Source organism: Halichoeres trimaculatus, unplaced genomic scaffold, assembly GCF_033239565.1.
Source record: "Halichoeres trimaculatus isolate MK-OKI-2021-1 unplaced genomic scaffold, fHalTri1.1 fHalTri1_scaffold_8, whole genome shotgun sequence".
Lineage (NCBI taxonomy): Eukaryota > Metazoa > Chordata > Actinopteri > Labriformes > Labridae > Halichoeres > Halichoeres trimaculatus.
The window spans coordinates 19713892-19735885 of record NW_027437186.1 but is presented as its reverse complement, the minus strand read 5'-3'; the positions used below and the strand labels follow the sequence as shown (position 1 = coordinate 19735885).

Sequence of the window (21994 nt, the reverse complement as noted above, 5' to 3'; positions counted from 1 at the left end):
GGCATAGTGTTACCCATAACCATGCCTCATGGCCTGGTTGCCATGAGCAAGACAGTGGCCAGTCTGGTGGCCGGCCTCTCTGGCAGGCAGGAACACCTTCAGGATTAGTAGTATTAATCAGATAAGGGGGTGAGGGGCCAGACAGGCCCAGACATGGGCACCTGCTTTGGGGCTGGGTTGGGAGGGTTGGGGGGTGTTTTTATTTTTTTAAATGGAATGCAGGGGACCCCCCGAGCTGCTCCAATGAGCCTGGGTCTACCTCTAGTGGGGGGATATGGTAGTACACAGGCTCCTTCAAATAATACAAGTGATTAATAACACAAGACTGATGCAAAACTGAAGCAATGAATTCACTAAATATGCAGAGTTTTCAGATCATGTAATGCTTACTTGAATGTCACCCAACTACTAAGAAAAAGTCATCAACACGAATGCCCTGCAACTATAGTACTATTTCAAAGTTTGAAACTAGAAGGCTGAGCTTGAGAGGCCTTTAACCCCTTGACGCTGGTTGTCGCAAAATTGCGACATACCCTGTCAGGTCTTGATGCAGGTGAAATGATCTTTGTATCTCATTATAAACTATTGATTCATATACACATACCAAAGATCGTATCAGATCCACTATGTCACAGTATATTGGTTAGGGGATGAACTTCTCATGCCTATATGCATAATATAACTTAGTTATAACTATTGTGCGTACAATACTCAAATTTACAATCTCCACTCAATTTAACATCAGTAAGAATGCAAAAACACATAAAAACAATCTATTTTTTAAATTGTTAATCAATTCAGGCAGTACAGGATTAAGTTAATCAGCCTAGCATTGCTAGAAGAATACTTCAAAGTACAACCCAATGATATTCCTGAAATTTGCAGAAACTGCAGCCTCCACAATGATAATATGGTTAAATAAAGTCCTCTTTATAGCTCAACATAAACAGAACATTAGAAATTCCTAGAGTATAGCAGGATAATTACATTTAAGTTAATTAATTTCAGTACCTTTGGTACCTTTTAGAGAGGTAACTGAGAACGAGTTCACACAAGTATTATATTCCTACATCAATACGGTTTTGCTAAAGGTAAAAGACTTTTGATCACTTTATTTCTATGCTTTTGTAAACTCCTCAAACACTCATAATCAGGATTCCTTCTTAGAATCAAGCACTCATCATTGCAAAATTATTAAACTTCTGTATCAGAGGGAGAAATAGCTTGCCAAAAATAGACATTTAAAGGAAGAGAAATTAAAGTGACGAAGAAAGAGGCTGGAAACGAGTCAATGTGGAATTGGCTTCTACTCTACGAGTAAATTACAGCTTGTTTATTAAGAGAAAACTGATATTGCATGGTGTTGCTCTGGTCTGACTTTAGGAGAAACACTCAACTTCTTAAGCCAAGACTCAAGTCACTCAAATACCTGAAGGACATTGTATGGAGACCCAAAATATAGAGACAGCACTTGTATTTGAGAGGATGTATTTCATAGTTGCACATTTTCTTCTACATTTGTTCCAACTAATTACCCTAGTGTGCACATAAAACATCTAATTGGAGAAATTTTATTTGACACAGCTGAATCTAGTGTACTTACAATCTAGTATCATGACATGAGCAATTATTACGTTGCTCTGCACAATGCTGTGATACTTATGGATAGGGCCTCTGCTCCCCTGCTCTGTCTCTCCCCACCACCACCCCCAACTCTGATATCAAGCCACACTTTAGTAATCCTCCAAATGAAAGGATTTGGAGCAAGAGCATCGTCTCTCCACTGAAGATTGGAATAAAAGAGAAGGCAGCTTCTCAGATGAGAGCGAAGGGAGGAAACCCCCGGGATGAGAGGGAGAGAAGAGACAGAAGAGACAGGAGAGACAGGGAGACACTGTACACAAAATGAGAACAAAATATACATGTGAGAGACAAAAGAGAGGTAAATTTATGAAAGTGAAGCTATAATATCTATAACTTAATCATGAAGACAGAAAAAAACACTAAGATTTGTTCGACAGTCAAAAGCAAGAAAACAAACATTAGGACTTTACTGGATTTCTGTAGCATGAAATTAAAACAACATACAACTATAGCTTCTCTGAACAGCACACTGAATTAACAACAGATGAAGAAAACATTTTAGGGTGTAGGAAATAGCAAAATACAGGTCCTGTTACTCCCTTCAATTTTATTTTTATTTCTGTATTTCTGAGTCCATTGTTTTGATTTTTTTTTTCTGCCGTGATGCTCCAAATAAGCAAATAAAAGTCAAATCTAAATTGAAGCTGGTTACAACAAAAACCAAATAAAGAGTTAGGTAAACAACATTACTACTGTACACTGTCATTAATGAAAATGAAGAATAGAAAATTTCAAGTCACTGATGAATTCACAACTTAAAAGTAAACATATTTTTCAATCTTTATATATGTATTCAATGGTCATTTTAGCCTTAACTTGCAACTTGGAAGAAATCTATTTCTTTTAGATAACTTTTGGAAACATCTAGATAAAATAATTCATTTTAAGGCACAGGCACATGAAAATATAAATACACCAACAAGGTGTATCAGCCTCTCACAGGGCGCTTGGTGTAAAATACAAATATTTTTTAAAAATGAAGCAAAGGAAAAAATATCACCTCACCTCACTGCATTAAAGGATCTGTTTGAGCACTTCCTGATGATAAGTCAAGCCTCATAGCCTAAAGCAATATGAGGCTGGACTACATGGGGCCTCAGTGCTATGTGATCTAGCAAAAAGTCAACAGTTTAGTCTTTCTATCACTGTGTGTCAGGAGCTCGGGTCAACAGGAACACAGGCAGTGTAAGAGATAGAACCACTGAGGCCTAATAACCTGTGTGTTTGTGTGTGGTATGTGCAGAAGGTTTTAGGGGGTAAATCCTACACGCTAATAGCCAATAGATGAGCATATGTGTGGCTAACGGATGTAAGACCCCAAAACAGGCAGGACTAATAATTTGTGCGTCAGCATGTGTGTTTAGGGCTTATGTGAGTGTGGGAGGCAGCAGAAGGCTCTTCCTCATATATAGCGGAGGCACATCAATTCTGAAAACAAGACAAATGCAACTTATCTTAAACATAAACAGACATCCAATATAAACACTATTTACCTGGCTCTCCTTTATCGTAGTACTGATAGGTGCCAATATCTGTATCTGCAGGGCGAGAGAGAGGAGGGAGAGAGAAAGAGAGAGAGTGAGGATGATGAGGATGATGAACATCTTGCTGTCAGGGAAAAGCAGAAGACAGATCAGCAATTTCGCACCACGGGATAAACAATCGCTATCAGCCAGTGGCCTGTCCCGTCTGCCAGCACCACGGTTTGAGCTGAGATAAGGCCCTGTGAGGGGGGAGGGGGGATGAGGGGGTCCAAGCCAGAATAGAGGAGGGGGAGCAAGGGGTATTAATAAAGATGGGAGCGTGCCTGAACCTGTCCCACCTGAGGGGCTGACTCTGATTTACGCACATGCAACACATACATTTAAAGAAGATGCACAGAATCAGCAGATAGCCATAAAAACATATGACCAATATACACACAACATGTAGCAAGCACAACCACACAAACTGATGGACACACACTCATGCACAAACACACACACACACACACACACACACACACACACACACACACACACACACACACACACACACACACACACACACACACACACACACACACACACAAACTGCTGAGCTGAGCCTTTTTTTGTCGGTGTTATTCCTGCAGGCCCAAAACTATAAGCAGCCAGACTTGGATTCGCACAACACATCGTTTCTTTATCGCTTCACGACTGTTGCTGTCTCTGCTGCTCCTGAGGCCAGGTCATACTAATACAACAGGAGAGCTGATGGCAGTCACACAAACACACAGACACAGCAGTTCTCTACAACCTGACATTTAGTTTTGATTTTTCATAACCTTGTGCATCAAATGGACACTTTTGGATATTAAACAAAAGCTTTAATGTCACGTATTGTGAAAATTACTAGTACTTTGACTTAGATTAATCAATGTCTTGGGCATCAACAGCTATCAAAATTTCTGAGAAACTTACTTCTGCAGGTTTGAGTATAGACAGTTTGGATACATTAATTTGGTTCAGTAATCAGCATGAGAACAAATAAGATAAGATAACTGTACTAGTGAAGAAATCTTATATATTTCTAAAGGTGTTTTTTTATCATCTGGATGTACAGTTTAACAACACATTGTTTTTACAATGAGTTCCTCAAAGTGTGGCTTCAGCTCTTCCATGATGCTTAAGTTGGTGAGCTAATGGAGACTTCATTACATTATTTCAAAGCTTTGCAAAACTTACAACAAACTTGTCAATTTTAGGTTTATATCTAGTGAAGTAAGGTGCAAATTGTGAGTAAAGTTGTTGTTGGTCTAATTCCTTCTAAGTTCTAAACTGGGAACAGCAGCAAAACTGCAGACAAGGGATGTATTCTGGTACACAGTAACACAAACTGAAGCTTCAAGCAAGAGCTTGTGGCCACACTTTAATAAACAACCTGTACTACAACTTTATATACTAACACATCAAGCTGAGAAAGAAAATCTGAATCTGAATTCTGTTTGTTTTTCTTGCCTGATGATAAATACATGGCTGTTTTGGCAGTTTTGCAGGCACATGGGTTCTATCTTTCTGGTCAGCAAGGCCCACACTAAAATATAACAGAGTTTCCTTCTGAGTAAATTGCACTTTTTTCTATTGCTTAAAATAATCGTAGCAAGTCTTCAATGGTAGCAAGGGTTCTGCTTTTTAAAAAAATGCAAAAAAGGTTTTAAAATATCAACTTCAAACAGGTAAAACGACTATGAACTATAAAACAACTATGTGCTGACATTTAAACTAGTTGTTCTTATACAAAATCATGCTTATACTTCGAACACTGAACTCAGATTTTAAGACACTCAGTCCCCCTCCAAACTGAATAGCTCACAGTCTCAGACTTAAATTAGCATTTTTGATCTTTGCGTTGTTACTGAATGACTCTTTTTACCATTGAATTGCAAAGACTTGTCCTTGTGCCGTTAAGTAAAAAAAAGGTATAGACACATATACACACACACAGACACAAAGCTGCACTAATGTGATAGACTGATGTTAAAAACTACAAAGCACAAAGGGGCCCTAGTGTCATATGGTAGACGCTTTATGAGCGTACTGTATATTTTTGTTTTTGAGGCTGATGTACATGATGTAAGGGAGGTGATAGGGAGCGTCACACCTCAGCAACCAGGCCTCTGTGTTCAGCTGTATCCATCCACATATTTCCCAGATAGCAGAAGACACACACAGCAGGAAAAAACAAACAAATAAGGATATGTCACCATCACCTAGGATATACACCCTGTCGTACCTTTGTGTATACACATATCCACACACACACACACACACACACACACACACACACACACACACACACACACACACACACACACACACACACACACACACACACACACACACACACACACACACACACACACACACACACAGTCATCCTTCGAGAGACACTATCTCTGTCTAAAGCTCAGCAGACTGTGAAAGACAAGACAGAATGGAAGGGAGGAGAAAACAAGAAAATAGATGGAAATGCTCTGTTTCTCCAAAGGGAGAGATGGTCTGATAGTTGGCGAGCAGAAAAACACACCAAAAACTGCCAGAAAAGTCAGACTTTTACAAAAGCTTGCAGCTTCATGATGAAGCAATGGTCACTGAGTAATGTTGGCAGGTACTGGCATGATGGTGAACTTAGAGGTTTGACCTGCAACTCACATAATCCCAAAGAATTTAGTGAAAATATTCCCTGTGGATGGTGTGAATATGAACAGCATTTCAATCAATGACTTAAAAAAAGAGCGTGTTGTTAGCTGAAGTAAGGGAAAATGTGCATTTCGGGTTTGGATCTGAAGTATTGGTGTAAAGGCGCTGGTGCTAGCAGAATGTGAGAGTATAATAGTGGCATAAAAGACAACAAAAACTGTAGAATGAGTTAACATTGAACTGAAAACTAAATGAGCTACATATAACCCTGACATTTCAAAAATGCAAGTAATCTTAAAGCTAAAGAGCATCTTTCTTTTTTAATGTTTTGAATTATCATTTCCTACAAGATAACCTCCAAATCAGAAGGTTCATTTTTTATTACACTAAATCCTCATTTTCAGATATGAAATTAAAAGAATGTGAAATTCTGAGTGATAAATAGCTACAGGGCTGATCAAATGTTTCATTTTACCTTGATACTAAATTTGTAATTGTGAAATTGCTTTTTGTAACTGCTCAACATTTGTGGTTTCCCTGGGAGCAGATATTTCACTAATCTCTAAAGTTTTATTTGGAACTGAACCCAATTAACACCCACAACAATGCAGGAATATTATTTTTTTTATAAGTGCAGAGTAAAAGAGTTTAATGGAATAAACATGGATATTGATGGCATGAAAAAAGTATATAAAAAGAAGAAAAAGTGAAAAGGCACAGGGTGAAAATTGGTGTTGACTGAGAGTCAGATTGTCTAAGTAGATATATGTATGGTGGGGAGGAAGGTGTGAAAACAAAGTGAGTGATGACAGAGACAGCCAGACCTAGACAGAGTGAGAGGAGAAGGAGAGAGGAGAGAGAATCACTGAGAGAGGGAGGGTGATTGAACATGGTGATAAGTGCTACCTTTGACTTGGAGCGAGCTCTTGGTGGACCACAAGTGCAGCTCAGCCAGGCAGAACGCCATCTGACGGAGGAGTGTAACCTGAATCTGCAGAGAGGGACGAGCGAGAGAAAGAACAAATGAGGGACAGAGCAGAACGAACACAACCGCAGATGCATATCTTGACAAGACAACAAAACAGATTGACATAAACAGGCCTGAGGGTCAAACAAAGCATACATGAAGGCACAAGTGAGTAACTACGCACAAACTTGTATGACCGCAAGTTACTACTAAGTGTGTATCCTGAAAGGCAAAATCAATGCATACATGCGTCCAGAAAGATTTTTCAAAGAACTGTCCTGATGACAGTACATTAAAGGCGTGTACAAGTGAAAAAGGGACCAGGCAATGAAAACAAGGCAATAATGACCTGAAACAGCATTCTGGAAAGAGGGAACTTAAGACCCCTGCAATGATAATCAGAGTATTTTGATATTTTATATGTCAAAGAAACAAACTTGAACCCTTTTTGTGGTTACACCTTTTGGTGTAATATGATACATGAGCTTGGTTATGGAGGTTGTGGTCCTTTGCCAGAAACTATTTTGCAACAGAAATTGCATTTGCTTTCACCTTGCTAAAATTAAGTTCACAAGGTCAGCCTTGCCAGTTAACTAACCGTTGTACAATTTTATACTGTACATTTGTATTTTAACAGATTACTGAAGGATGTTTGTCTACTAGGGGTTCGATTTGATTTGATTGTCAAGACCCAACTAGAGATTAACACAGGACACATGATACAACTAATTAGAGAAATGTTATTGATTTTCAGGTTTTGAAAAATATGCAGTTCCAGCTTGGCGGTTTGGTCCTTGACCCTTACTCACAATCCTTCGTTTTAGGTGCAGGATTACATTTAATCCAATCTAAGACATAAAAGGATTCTTCAATAGAATGGAATAGAATGATGCTTTTTTAATGAACAGAGATTAGTTGTAAGAAGTATTGTATTTTTTTGGTCATCGGTTATCCTTTTAATAACAGCTTTTTAACCTTTCTTTTATTTTTCCTTTTTTCTGGAGATGTTTTAAATGACAAAGGAATGCATGATATAGATAACAATACACACAGGAGTGCTTAAAGTGGATAACACAGGCGGATAAGAGCATTTGATTGTCACTGTAGCTAAATGCTCTGAGAAACATTAATGACTGGTACAATTAAACATGAAAGAGTAAAAAAGAAAGCAGACAAGGTAATGGTATTTGTAGTCATCGTAGTCAAGGGCGTTCCATGTGTGACAATGGTGCTGCAACATAATACTCTCCTTTAGCACCACTTCCTGTACCTGTTAGTCCTGTCTTGCCAGAAAGTCGGAATTATAGTAGCTGGGTGTAAGTATGAACGCACATTTTGACCACCAAACTGATCAACAGACACCAACAGACAAGCACATGAACTCAGACTGACTCTAAAACAAGGTCAAGGCCGGCAACCTCCTTTCACACATCACAGGTGAGCAGTGATGGATGCACACTTTGCAGCTGACAGGTGAGACAAAGCAAACAGCATTCCTCACATCACAGACAGCACAGTTCTCTATGACAGGTACTAGGTTTCCCTCCGTCTTTTATCACAGACTTTATTCTCCAGTCAGTTAACCTGTGTTCCTGGAGGGCTTGGCCGCTGCTCCTCTCTGTGGGGTTTCAAAGCAAATAGAGCAATATCTTCCCCTTCATAGTCATTGTAAGAAAAAAGTGCAGACACGGACACAATGACAGACGTGTGTCTTACAGCTCTCACACAGACTGAGGTGACTCACTGTCCAGTATAAAAAAAGCAGAGGTTTGCTTAGCAATTTTATTGCGTGCACATCAGAATCTTCTTTCATTGTTGAAAGTTCAAAGTCGTCACACATAAACTTTATGGACATACCAATGTACTTGACGCAGGCACACGTGGCACGCAGTACAAGTCCTGGACAGCTGCCACTCTCATTCTGATTTCTGGCTGGGGTTACTGTGGTTACCTGTCCCCCTGCAGAGCTTTGTGGGGGTGCACAGCCAGTGTACAGAGGGCTGTGCAAGGGGTGTTAGGGTCTAGGTTATTGTGCCCTGTCTTTATACTAGTAAAGAGGCTGCTTTAACATCAAAGAAGGGGAGGGAAAACATAGGACTCCTCTTTCAAAGACAGTCCACAGGAACTACGACCTTGTCTGCTCTCTGCATCTCTCTCCGCTCTTCTTTCACTTTCCCCTCCGGGTGGTTACTGTGTGTGAAGCTATGTGTGTGTGCAAAGAGGAACAGGAGCAAAAGAAAGTGTCTTTGTGTGAGTGTGCCTGGTTATTCATCTGTGTGTGTGTGTGTGCACCAAAGGTAGAAAGGTAAGTAAAAGACAGAACTTTAGGTAAATATTTATTTGTGACTCAAAGTAAAAGGGAGAAACAATGGGAGCCTTTCTACATTTTTGGTTTGCAGTCCTGTCCATCTCTCACCCTTTCATGTTCTCACAGCCACAATCCAAACAGACATTTATTCAAGCTAACAGACAGCTCACACAGAGCTTTTGTTGAAACACATGCACTGTGTGTATTCTTGAACACAAAATGTCTGTACGGCTCAAATATTGTACTTGGTTTGATTCTTACCGGTGCCCTTTCTAACATGTCGTTTTACCACATCCTGTCCCTTGTGGACGAATGACATGTCCTGACCTTTCTAATATACAATACACCTCATGACTAATAACACTTGAAAGCACACCCCAAATGCAAACCTCTGACAAGGCTGAACATTATACTAAATTCTGCCTATCTTGATTTTTCAGAGTGTCTACTTTGGCATCTTAACTGATTAAATTTCTGATTGTATCATGGGAAAAACATGTATGGTGGTTCATCCCAGTTTCAAGAACCATACAAAAAAATAAATATAAGAAACCTGATGAGTTCAAAGCGTTGACTTGGCCTTTAGAGTACCCTGATCTCAATTAAGCAGCATGTTCTATCTGTAACAGATATCTAAGACCAATCCTTTGAGGCCCAACCTCGCAACTTGATTAAAGATCAATCATTAAAAGAGATGTTCTTAATTTTCTGCACTATTTGTGAATGCAAATGGTTCTGGATAATTTTTACACCTTTTTTCAGTGAATGGGATTCGTGATGACCTTGTGGAGCAGTCCCCTCCAAAATCTTAAAAGACAGGATAGAACATTTAGATGTACATACCTTCAAGACCCTGTGCGACTTTTGAGTGCTTCCCTCTTTATGGCCAGTTGGGGCATTAGTGCATTTAAGAGGATGTTATTGTTTTTGCGTCACTTGACTAATAATATGCATGGGGATTAACTAACATACATATGGGATAGGAAAATGCACTATGGGATGCTTTTTTGTTTGTATTTTTTTAGCTCTGAGTCTTAATTAACCAAATGACAATTTATCTACATCTTACATGAGGATAAAGGCATGGTTAGAAAAAGGCTTTAGAGAAGGCACCTTATATCCTTATGCATAGCCAACATATTTATTTTCTTGATGCCATGCAGAAACAAATGACTTTTGTGGGCAATAAGGGTAGAATGGCATAAAGCATCATGTATTGGGTTACTCACAGTAGTTTTTGTTGAAGCAGATACGATGGCATGAACTAATTAGAACAAGTTTTGATGATCCCCAGTGACCAACAAGGCCTTGGTCCAGATGCAAAGCATCAACTGCAACAAGACAGAGAAGACCTAAATGAATGAGGCTCATAGACATTTTGTTTGACATCTCAAGAATCCTTTTTCAAAGGTATACACGCTCTCTTTCTCTGTCACACACACACACAAATACACACACAAGCCAGAGGCAGTGCTGTCAGTTTGTGCAGTGGTCCCATCAGTGCAAAAGGAGTGATGTGGGAAATTACAGGGTTAAAGAGCTGCCATAGGGTGACTGACACAAGGCCATCACACCCTTGTCTCAGTCCCCCCTCCCTAGCACACACTCACACACACACACACACACACACACACACACACACACACACACACACACACACACACACACACACACACACACACACACACACCCACACCCACAACCATCCTCCCCCTACCTGGTGCTGTTTAACTTTGTCAGTTTCTCCGTCCATTTCCTCTCTTTCTTCCTCATGTACCCTCACTTATCATCCCTCTGCTTACTTGTCTGCTGCCTTTTATCTTTTTTTCCCCTCTTCTTGTCTCCCATGTTTTTCTCAGGTACCTCCTATTAGAAATGCATTAAGCTTTCTGACCCTGTCTTCAAGCTTTCACTCTCTCTTTCTGACAATTTTACTCTCCTCATTCTTTGTCTCGTCGCTCTCAAAGGGCAGAATTTCAGTATGTCTGATTTCCTTTCTCTCTTTTGCAGTTTGTACTCTGGTCTTTATTGTCTCTTCTCTCTCAAAAGGACAAAGTTTGAAAATTTCTGACTTTTTTCTCCGACAACCTTTATCTCTTGCAGACGCTCTCCCTCAGCTACTGTCTGGTCTTGTTTTGGCTCTTAGAGAGGAACTTGGCGGACATGAAGAACATACAAAGAACAACCTGCAGAGAGTGTGTGTAATTGTGTGTGCGAGAGTCTACATTTTCCAATCTGAGTTGCCTTGAAGTTCCTCCCACAACTCAGTTACTGACTACATGAATACATGCACTCGCGTGTTCAGTAAACACACTTAGGTACTCAAGTCAGCCCTACATTGCACACTTTCCAATCTCTCCACCTCCTGATATGTGAACTCCTACTGCACACAGGCACATAGGTATGCATGAAAAGGCATGTACAGTACCCTGCATACTCTCCTATCTTTTAACCTTGTGATACCTGAGGAAATGTACACATGCACACATTTACATACATATGAAATCGTGCACACTGACTCCAACAAGCCCTTATCTGCAGTGTATTCTGGAGGGAGAAGTCCTCAAGCTCTCAGTGTCATATCAGAGCAAAGCAAGGTGGACCAAATTTGAAAGAATATGCAGCGAAAGAAAGAGTGAGATAATGACAAGTGCAAGACAAAGACTCTGAGCTCTGCAAGGAGTCTAATGTTTATCATTAGACAGCTGTGACCACTGAGACAACAGATAAAATGTGTGTTAGAAAGCTTGTGTAAATCATTGAGAGTAGCATCAATGGATTTAGTCATTAAGATAATTTTGGGTGGTGATCCTGCCCTGAGTTTAATACTTCAGTTATGCTGATGTTGCGATAGTTGAACTGAGTTACTTGATGCTTTTTTTTTTTGCAAACTAGCAACACTACAAGAATGCTAACTCGTAAAACAGCATTTCCTGTTCAAACTAGGTTGCATAAAAACATCTCTGTATTATTTTTAAGGATCAAAAAAACCAAAAGCAGCTTGTAACCCTACTTAAAACATTAATGGACATTTTATTTATCTGCAGAAATGCTTAAAGGTATGAGTGACATCACACATCTCTGAACACTATTGTTGCATCAATTTCACAGTTTGGAGAGGAAACTTTGCACGGGAAACTGAATAAGATATGTCATTCTGAGTCATTTTTAGCTTTTGAGCACCCTAAATGTTCCGTTTCCTGTCAGGCGCATATAACAGTTAAGCCCCTAGGGGTCACTAACCATGCTTGGCAGTTCTAGTCCAGCTCTTTTTTTCTCCACTCTCCCTCACAGCCTGCCTGTCTCTTCTTCCCTGTACTTCAGTGGTTTGGTTGAGCACCTAAGGCATAACATAACTCACCCTGCTGAGGAGAGAAAAAGAGGGGACGAACTGAAAACTATTTTCTTCAGACTTCAGAGTGAAAGTGCTGTGAGGCCTGCCGGCAGAGTATTCACTTACACACATGCACACACACTCTCACACAACCACTGAAAAGTACAGTGTACGTTCTCAACTGTCCCATTATAAGACAGGGGGTCTGGTGGAAGAGAGTGTAGGGGTGGGCAAAGTGGCGCCAGGCAGCAAACCGAAAACCCCTCACACACACACAAACACACACATTTAACAAAGTCCCACAGGAGCCCATTGAGCTGTAGGCGGAAGAAGAATAGAGGTGATGGACAGGCAGAACAAAATGAGGTAAAGGTAATACTATTCAGAGAGGTGACAAGTACAGTCACTCTGGGTGTGTGTGTGTGTGTGTGTGTGTGTGTGTGTGTGTGTGTGTGTGTGTGTGTGTGTGTGTGTGTGTGTGTGTGTGTGTGTGTGTGTGTGTGTGTGTGCACTTTAACAGGACATGTCAATCAGTAGGAAAATGAGGGTTAGTGACATGACTGCTGGGCAAGTCTCTTCATTGAGTGATGTCTGCGAGAATGTGTGTCTGTGCGAGTGTGTGTGTATGTGTGTCTCATAAAGCGTGTGTGCATGTTTGTACCTGTGTGTGAAAATGTGCATTTATGTAGATCACCTGAAGTAACATTCCTGCTTTGGGGGGCATGTGAAGGTGAGGAGTTGAAAAGTTCAGGAGTCCAAAGAGATAAAGCTAGCCAGACTTCTGTCAATTATTAATTAATTCTCGACTATTTATCATCTTATAATGCTTATTTTTAAATTACTGATGTCAGGATATTGTGAAGGATGTCACTCTTAAAAGTTTAATGTGACATCTTCAAACCATTTTATCATCGGATCATCAGTCAGAAAGCCGAACTTACCATCATTGACAACAACAAAAAAGCATTGAAGCCTTCAATTCATGAAGCCCTGAGAATAGTTCAATTACTCAAGTGTAAATGAAGTAAATAAATTATAAATTTACAAAGGTGACATTTTTAATTTAACCGCAAATGATTTACATTGTGTTTGGTCATCTTTTCCCCAAGCTGTTATACTAAAAAAACATCTAAAAACACTCATGTAAGTGTCAAGCATATTAGACATTATTAATAGTGAAAACATCTGATCCTGATCAAATGAAAAGATTTATGTTGAGTTTGAAAATCATTTGCAGATTCTATAAAATTTGGATATAATCTATTTGGAAAAAATAATCTAGATTAGCATTGTGCTGCCTCAGCATGTCTATGTCCATGTGTGCAACAAGAAAGGGAGAGGAAGACAGTTACCTGTGATGGAGGAATAAGTGGAGGCGCCTTTATGATGTGTAAACATCATTAGAGGAGGTAATGGGGGGAGAAAAGTGAAAAGTTGGTATAAGAGGTATTTACCCCACGAGTAGAAACATAATAATGAATGAGACAGAGGGGCAGAAAAGACTGGAAAGACATGTTTAAAGGTGTGAGTGTAGTCCAAAAGCCAAACCTCTGGATTATTCATGCAGACAAAAGGCTTCAAAGATCTAAAAATCCCACATTTAAAACAGAATCCACTAAACCAATAATAGTCTTCTTTCACTCCTGCTCAGCTGATAGGACTAATCCTGGCAAGTGTTTCACTAAAAGCAGTCTTCATCTGCTCTGCAGCAATGCCCAAGGGCAGGAAAGACAATACTTCCAAACCAGCGGCACAATTGCAGCCTGACTTCAAAGAGACCGAGTACCTCTCCGGTGTCTGTCCCCTGTCATAGGGAAGGTGACGCGTGTCACACTGACCGGGGTTTTGTTTACGTTGTTGGATTTTCTTCCTTTAAAGCTGTTTGGTATCCTGTTGTTTGTCCCTCACCTCTTGACCACAAACACACGTAAAAGCTGTGAACACACACATGGACTCACAAACATACACGAATTGAAACACGACTATTGGTGTGCAGACACATGCAATACAAACGACAACAGGAGTCTATCCTTACAGGTGCCCACTCAGTGCCTGCTAAATGCATTCATGATGTAAGACATATGCACCACATAAATATGGAAAAATTAAGAGGAATTCATCCGTCCTGAAAGCCTTTTTCTTATATGTTGCAGATTTAGTGCCATTTTTAGGTCATTTTTTTTTAAGACTTTTTCACTTTTACAGGAAATATGGGGTCGAGAGAGGGGGTAACATCTAACAAGGGGTCCAATTAAATTGGCTTAGTATAGAAAAGAATTTACTTTATTGGTCCTCAAAGGGAAATAGAGATAAACAGAAGTAACTCTCCTCTACTTCCAAACACTTGTGTCCCCACACTATTTTATACTTCAAATTGCAAAATAAAATATTTTGGCTCTCGACACTTAAACCTCTGGTAAATTTTAACAGGAAGCTGGTTAAACAGCAAGCCAGTTGATCATGGGGAGCCAGTCTCTGAGCTCTAAATTTATTTGTTACCTCTGCCAAGGAGCTGATGTTTCTGGGGGTGTTTGTTTGTCTGTGAACAAAACAACTCAAAAAGTAGTAAATTTTTGGTAATGTTCAAAATGGGATAAGGAAGAAGTGATCCGGATCACCGTCTGGATCCAGGATTTCCTTAAAGGATTCTTTATCATTGTGAGATAGGGTTTACATCATGTATAACTCCACGATAAATGGTCGGATTGCTTTGCAAAACGATACAAGACAAGGTCACCATAATTTCTGGCAGATGTAAAAGTACGATCCAGATCTTGGCAATATTCTGGATACTAGGATCCAGAATATGAAATATGTACTGGGTCATCATAATATTGAACACTGTCAGGTAACAAATTGTCGTACAAACCTGCAACTAACACCAAATTGTAGCAGACAGTCTACTGAAAGGGAGTATAACATTAAAGTAGGACTAAGGTGTTGCGTGACAATCACAATATGTTTGGCGGAGGTCTGTGCTCTCTGAGTGCTTTTCTAGTTTCTACTGTGAAAAATTCTCAAAAGTTAATGATATTCATTTCACGAGAAGGAACAGTTATAAAAGGTTTTTTTTTTTTTGAAAGTTCTGAGACACTATAACATGACCTCATTGTCTTCCCACTCCACATACAAAGGTTGTCAGCCAAGAAGCCGTCAATTTCAACTCTAAATAGTTAAATATTCGGCCAAGGAATGTAACATAATAGATGACAAAGTGTACCTGCAACAAATAGACGTTTGTCTTGATAAACTTAGGATGAATTGTTAAAGCTAGATAAGTTAATGTGTAAATCTTATTGTGTCAGTCAGGATTCTGCTTTCCTGTGTCATCAATGGGAATGTAGTGAGGATACATTGTGCATCCCCAGCTTTGTACTGTGTGTATACAGCATGGTTGAACCTCTTTACGACTGGAATACTCACACGCACCACCAGGTGCCTCAACACACGAGCACACACACATACACACACACAGACACACAGACACACAGACACACACACACACACAGACACACACACACACACACACACACACACACACACACACACACACACACACACACACACACACACACAGATGTCAGCAGCTCAGGAAGATGAGGTCCTTTAAAGTTGTTGTCAGATGCACAGAGGGAGATGGACCCTGGTAAAACGAAAGGTCACGCTGAACGTCCCCTATACTTCTCAGCAGTCTTATTCCCCCGTCACACACCCACACACACGCTGTCTGTCACCTCCCAGACGAGGCCATGACATCTTGGACACCTCTCAGCAGGCAGTGCCTCCCTCCACCTCCCTCCCTCTCTCTGACAGGTTGTCATGGCACAGAGTGGTCGGATGTCGATGGCACTTGGACCGAGAAGTTTGTTCTCTTTGCTGTGACCTCAGAGACAGACTAGTGTCAGATCTCTTCACTTCTTCTCCACTGCAGGACAGTCCTGCCCAGAAGTAGAAATAAGTGTCTACTCTCTGCTGCTCTTTCCTTTACTTGGCAGTTGTCCATCAAATTTCATCCCAGTAGTATAATCTTTAATCCAGAGAGTCAGGTTTTCAGTCCTGTTTTCTGTACTAACACTGCAGGGACCTTAGACAAATTATGAAATGTCTACTTAAGTTTCTAAAACTCATTTTCAGTATTGATTACCATAATCTAATGGTCACAAGACACAAATGTCTAAAAGTTGCTTAATATGTTGTGAATTTGATATACAATCAGTTAGTCAACTCTTAAACTACATAGTTGGAGTAAAAAATTTCTGATGTAGGCATGATAACTCTAACATCTTATTCATGCTTGAGTGTGAAACGTGTCCAAATCCAGATAACATACATTAAATGGGTGTCAAGGTAAACTGGCAACCAGTTTGTTTGTGTTCATTTCAAAACCAACAAGAATAAAATAGACATGCTCATGAGTTAGGAAGCAAGCACCTAAGATCAACTTCCTCTCATTAGTTTGACTTAAAACCAACAGATAAGTATCAAAAAGTTTTTCGTTTCTGATATTTTTCTACAATGTTAGGCCACTCAAGAATAGTTTTCCCTGTCATGGTGGATTCTGCTTATTTGTCGCCTGCAGTATGGGGCCAGTCAAGCTGCTGTTGAGGTTTGAAATCAGCAGAATGGAAGCACGAAATATGTACACACACATCTGGCTATCCTCCATCTGTCAAAAGGCTCCAACAGCCAGCCATGCATGAAAACAGCACAGTTCTCCACAAATTCTCTTCTTTACAGTTCCTACAGTCATAGAGGAACTCAAATGACACGGCATGCACCCCATGACAATCACACCCACACACCCACACACACATCCACACACAAGAAGGGATAGTTCAGCAACATTGATTTTTTCTGTTTAGTCAGAACAATAACAGGACTCTGCCTTGACTGCTGGGTCAAGTCATGTCTTGTCAGGCCCCGTCTCCTCTTTCCATTGTACCTGACGGTAATGTCTTGAGTACCAAAGGGGGCTCCACCAGGCCCCATGTTAAACACATTCACCCTGAAGTCAGACCTGTCTGACGTAAAGAGAACAGTCTCGTCTTTCACATCAAACAAGCATTCAACCGTACCCCTCACCTACAATTCAAACACTGCTTTAGGTCAATGCTTACAGCTGGCTGTAGGAAATAGGAAAACATTCAAAACAGCAGCATGAAACAAGTTCTTTATTTAGATTGGGATTCTGCCTTTCCAAACCACGCACACAAACACACATCCTTCTGTTATAAGCATATTTTTCTCACCACCATTGTATATCTGTACCTAGCACCAACCCTGATGACAGTAATCAATCTTGAATCTAAATATTTCACAAAGTCTCTTCTTTGACTTACTTTTGTTTGTTTTTTTCTTTTAACCAATGTCTAGATAACAGCAAGTCAGAACATGTGAAAAAAGGTTGTCAAATTGACACAAACTTCCTTAAACATGTGAAGAGATTCTTTTGTCCCACTAACAGTCCAAAAACCCAAAGACTCATTGTTTACTTGATTAAATGAAAGTTTTTTTTTTCAATAAAATGGTGTAAACATCAAATGTTCGACATATTAGCTTATAAAAACCAACAAACAATTCGGGATTTTCATTTGATAGTCAAACTGAGTGTACCTTTTATAGTAGTCTTATAATCACCTTTATATACACAGTGTCCCCTGAGACCTGCACCACACAGGCAATGATTTATCTCTCAATCATAATGCAGTCTATGCATTTAATCATCTTCATTAGAGGCTCTGTTTGACAAGCACTTGAGAGCTTAGCTATAAAAACAACTCCCCACATTAGAACATCATCTGGGAGGGTCAGAGTTGTTGCTCAAACAGGGGAAATGATCTTGACAGATGATATGAGATGGGCTTGTTTAAAAGCCAGCATTTGTTGTTATAATTGAACACACAGTTAACAGGTTGCAGAAACCGGGCCAATCATAAGTATTATGAGAAAAAGGATGTCAGAAAACTCGTCCTTTACCCAAGAAGACGAGAGGGATTAGAACCTAAAAAACTCTGTCCTAATGCGTTTCTGATGTAAAATAATACTCAAACAGACCAAAATGAGACCAGGGATGTGAAGCTTTCCATGTCTTTGCGAGATGATGGTGCTGATGATGATGATGAAGATGATGAGGATGTAAGAAAGTGTGGATGAATTAATGTGTGGCCACTGTGACAAATTTCCCACCACTGTTCCTTTTAATGTGTGATAGCCTCTTCACTGGCCCACAAACCCCCTCATCTCTCTCATACATGTACATAGGCTTAAAGTCGTCTGGGCTGGCCGATCCCGCCGGCTCACTGTCGGCACGGCAACGAGCACTATCCTGGCTAACATCTGCTGCACGACCCAGGGCCACTCAGAATGGGCCTTAATCCCCACACAGCCATGTTGTGGGGGAAAACATTCTTTCCTTTTAGCGAGTGCAGACAAACAGGGACGAGCGGTGCTGCTGCTGGTAACCTGCAGGCAACCGGCCTCTTGGAGGGACCAGGAATGCTGCTGGTTACGTGGCCCCCCATTTGTGCAGCAGCCCATTATGGCTGTGCAGAGGGGTGTGACCGCCAGCGTCGGCAGAGAGTTGCCGTCACTGGTCCAGTTGGAGGGATTTGGGTTTTGAGGTTAATGAAAGGTGGTGCGAGCATGGGTCAGGGAGGGATGTCAGCCAGCCTTGTTCTGCTAAAACAACAGTTGAATTGATTTTTTTTTTTTTTTTAAAGGTGAACCACCTTCCATCCTCTCTTATGTGCATTTGCTGCCACATCAACTGGCAGTGTATCCATAAACCATGTTGCAGTGACATTTTTGGTCATCCTTCAGCGAGTTTTTAAAAAGTGTGTTGGATGCTGTCAACAGTAGAGGGACTGAAGAGTGAGTGCTCGGTTCGAACATCAACCAACATGTGGCAGTTTGGTGCCCCCCTGTGTCCATTTTCAGGACAAACAGCTGCTAGAGGAGCACACAAACACTCATACTTTTGCAAGAGGAAACTCACAATGAAAATCATTCAAAGTCAGAACACGACAGGAGTACAACTCCTCTCCTCCCTAAAACAAGCCGAGCCATGATCCTTCATATTGCTGTTTCCTGATAAAGATCTTTGGCGCTGACGCACAGAGGAAATGAAGACACAGCTCCATCAATCAGTCCATCAACTGCTATGAAATGTGTATTTGTCTTAATATGGAGTTTGATTCCATCAAACAAATTTCACGGACCATTTCCTTATGCAAACACCTCGGGGTGGAAGCGAGAGTGAGAGAGTGGCAGAGTGTGGTTGGGGCTCGCATGGAGAAGAAACATCCCTCAGAGGGTGGTTGGATGTGTGTGTATATTAAAAGATTTAATTGAATAGTTCTGCCTCAGTGCCAAGAAGTTAGTTGGTGTGTTTGCAGAGGTCTCTGTTCTCCCTGGCTGAGGCCCTGGTTGTTGGTTTTTTCCCACAGCAGGCAAATACTTGGCTGGAAACAAAGTCCTTCTCAGGTTTCAATCACAGACAATCACTGAAAGGGAAACTCTCAGATGTACATGGTACATCAAGGCAGACTGGAAACATTTGTACACCCTAAGGCCTGGCCTTATAAAACAGTCAGGGGAACACAAAACAACAGCTCAAATGGATTGAGGAATACTGGAAGCAAACAACTCATAAAATCTCGGCTGAAATAGGGTTTTCCTGAAGATGTGTGCTAAAGTAGTGTTTGTCCAAAAAATGAGATCATCAGCAACAGTATTATAGGTTACAGGTTATTTATAAATGCTACTTCAGGTCAGGCAGGACCAGACTTTACATCACCCAAAGTCTTTATGACAACACCACGCCGGCTGACAAAGTTTAGTAGCGAGAAGAAAGATCTGTGTTCTTCTCTGCTGAAAATGATTTCTGTGATTAATTTTGTAGTGATGGTGGACACTTGAGGCCAAATGTCAGACAGGGGGGGGCAGGAGAGCAGAGGAAAGCTAAACGGGAGAGTGACAGTACTTGAGCTAAAGGCTAAAACACAAGCTAAAGGCTAACACAGGGGCTAAACTGTTTGTGATAATGTCCATTCCAACCCACATGAAGAAGTTATTCTGCAGTGGTCTGTTCAAACTTGAGAACCTATCAATGAAATGAAGAGTGAGGTTACATTAGCTCTGCTTGGTAGATGACTGGCAGGACATAGCTAACCAGGATTAACTAACATTACACATTACAGACATGTCTTAGAGCACCAGGCTGCCAGCTGCCCTAAATATAGACAGCTACTAATCTACTTACAACAGACAGTTTGCTTGTTGTCACATTAGCCTACAGACACGTCAGAGCACTGAGCTGCCGATAGCGCTACATGTAGCCTGCTCCTACAACGTTTGGTTGTTCATGTTTTAAACCGTAGTGCTACGTAACTGTACTGATAAATACTTTACCTCGGCATGTTGTATCCAGTAAAAAGTTGTTTTGAACAAAGAAAGTTTGTTTCGATCTGATCTCCTTTTAATAGAGATCACAATCACACACCTTGCTGAAAGTCAAGTCATTATAACGGTGTAAGTGAGACTCCGGGCCAGAAGGTGGCGAGGCAGTCCAATTAAAACAGATCCTCCACATGGCATCTTTAAGGATGCAGTCTTGGCTTGACTTCTAAAGCATTTTTGATGTTGTACCATGTAACCGATCAGCAAAGAAAAAAAATATTGCATCCCAAAGCGGTTCCCATCTGTAAGGAAAAAGTTGCTTAAGACTTTGACTGTTAACAAGAAAAAATGAATAGCTGACTCTGTGAATCTACTCCTGTTTTAAAGATCCATCAGATTCATGTCATAAAATGAATTCAAGCAAAGCGGTGTAAAAATGATTTTTTTTTTTTCAGAAGTAAATAATATCTGTATTGGGATTTGATAAGGAAACCTTTAACTGATAGACAAGTTTTTAAAAACTGACTGCTGTGGCAATGAGTGTTTTTGAGTCTCACAGTTAATCCATCAGCAGTAATCTCCTAAATTCTGTGGGAATGACAGCCAAATGTTGTAAACTATAGCCATTTACTGACACCTAGTGTTCTTCTATGGTTACTACAAGTGATATGAAATGAAAGTACAGGCCTACATGGCTTGAAAAGGCACCAAAAATCATCTCCATCTCATCTTTACCTTAATCGCCTAAGCTTTGACAGTGCTTAGATGCAGATATGTCAAAAAGAAAACATGGTGATGATACAGGGATACAGAAGTTAAAAAAGATGGATGATAGCAGTGACAATGACGTAATTGCTGCATTTGTGATTGTTGTTTATGTATTTATGTGGGTGTGTGAGCTCATGTGAATGAAACCTGCTATCTCACCCTGTCTGCTGGTACACTGTGAGGGCTATTTGGTCTAGCAAGGCAGATAAGAGGGCAATGATGAGGTCGGTGGATGTGCCGCCTATCTGCCTCCGAGCTGCCAACGTAAAAGGGTCACTCAGGTGCACTCTGCGGGGACAAGTGGAGAAGCAGAGTAGGGAGAGATAAAGTAAAAGGACAGAGAGGGTGGGGATGAGGGAGGTGAAATGATGAGCGGACAAAAGAGAAGGAGGAGATGGATTGGACAATGGAGTGAA

The 21994-nt window shown here is 40.5% G+C and overlaps 1 protein-coding gene across 4 annotated transcripts in view; it reads right to left on the bottom strand.

Annotated features, from left to right (window-relative positions):
* Window positions 1-21994, bottom strand: part of wdpcp (WD repeat containing planar cell polarity effector) — a 70584-nt gene that overhangs the window by 45311 nt on the left and 3279 nt on the right. For 2 of the 4 annotated variants that reach the window (XM_074675921.1, XM_074675918.1), the window contains exons 2-4: window positions 10309-10410; window positions 6711-6795; window positions 3138-3182 (exon numbers count right to left, since the gene is read on the bottom strand). In XM_074675921.1, the coding sequence (XP_074532022.1) occupies window positions 3138-3182; window positions 6711-6771 (106 nt within the window). In that variant the 5' untranslated portion in view covers window positions 6772-6795; window positions 10309-10410. Of the gene's footprint in view, window positions 1-3137; window positions 3183-6710; window positions 6796-10308; window positions 10411-21737; window positions 21759-21994 lie in introns of those variants that run through there. The other 2 variants (XM_074675919.1, XM_074675920.1) reach the window with 2 other exon arrangements.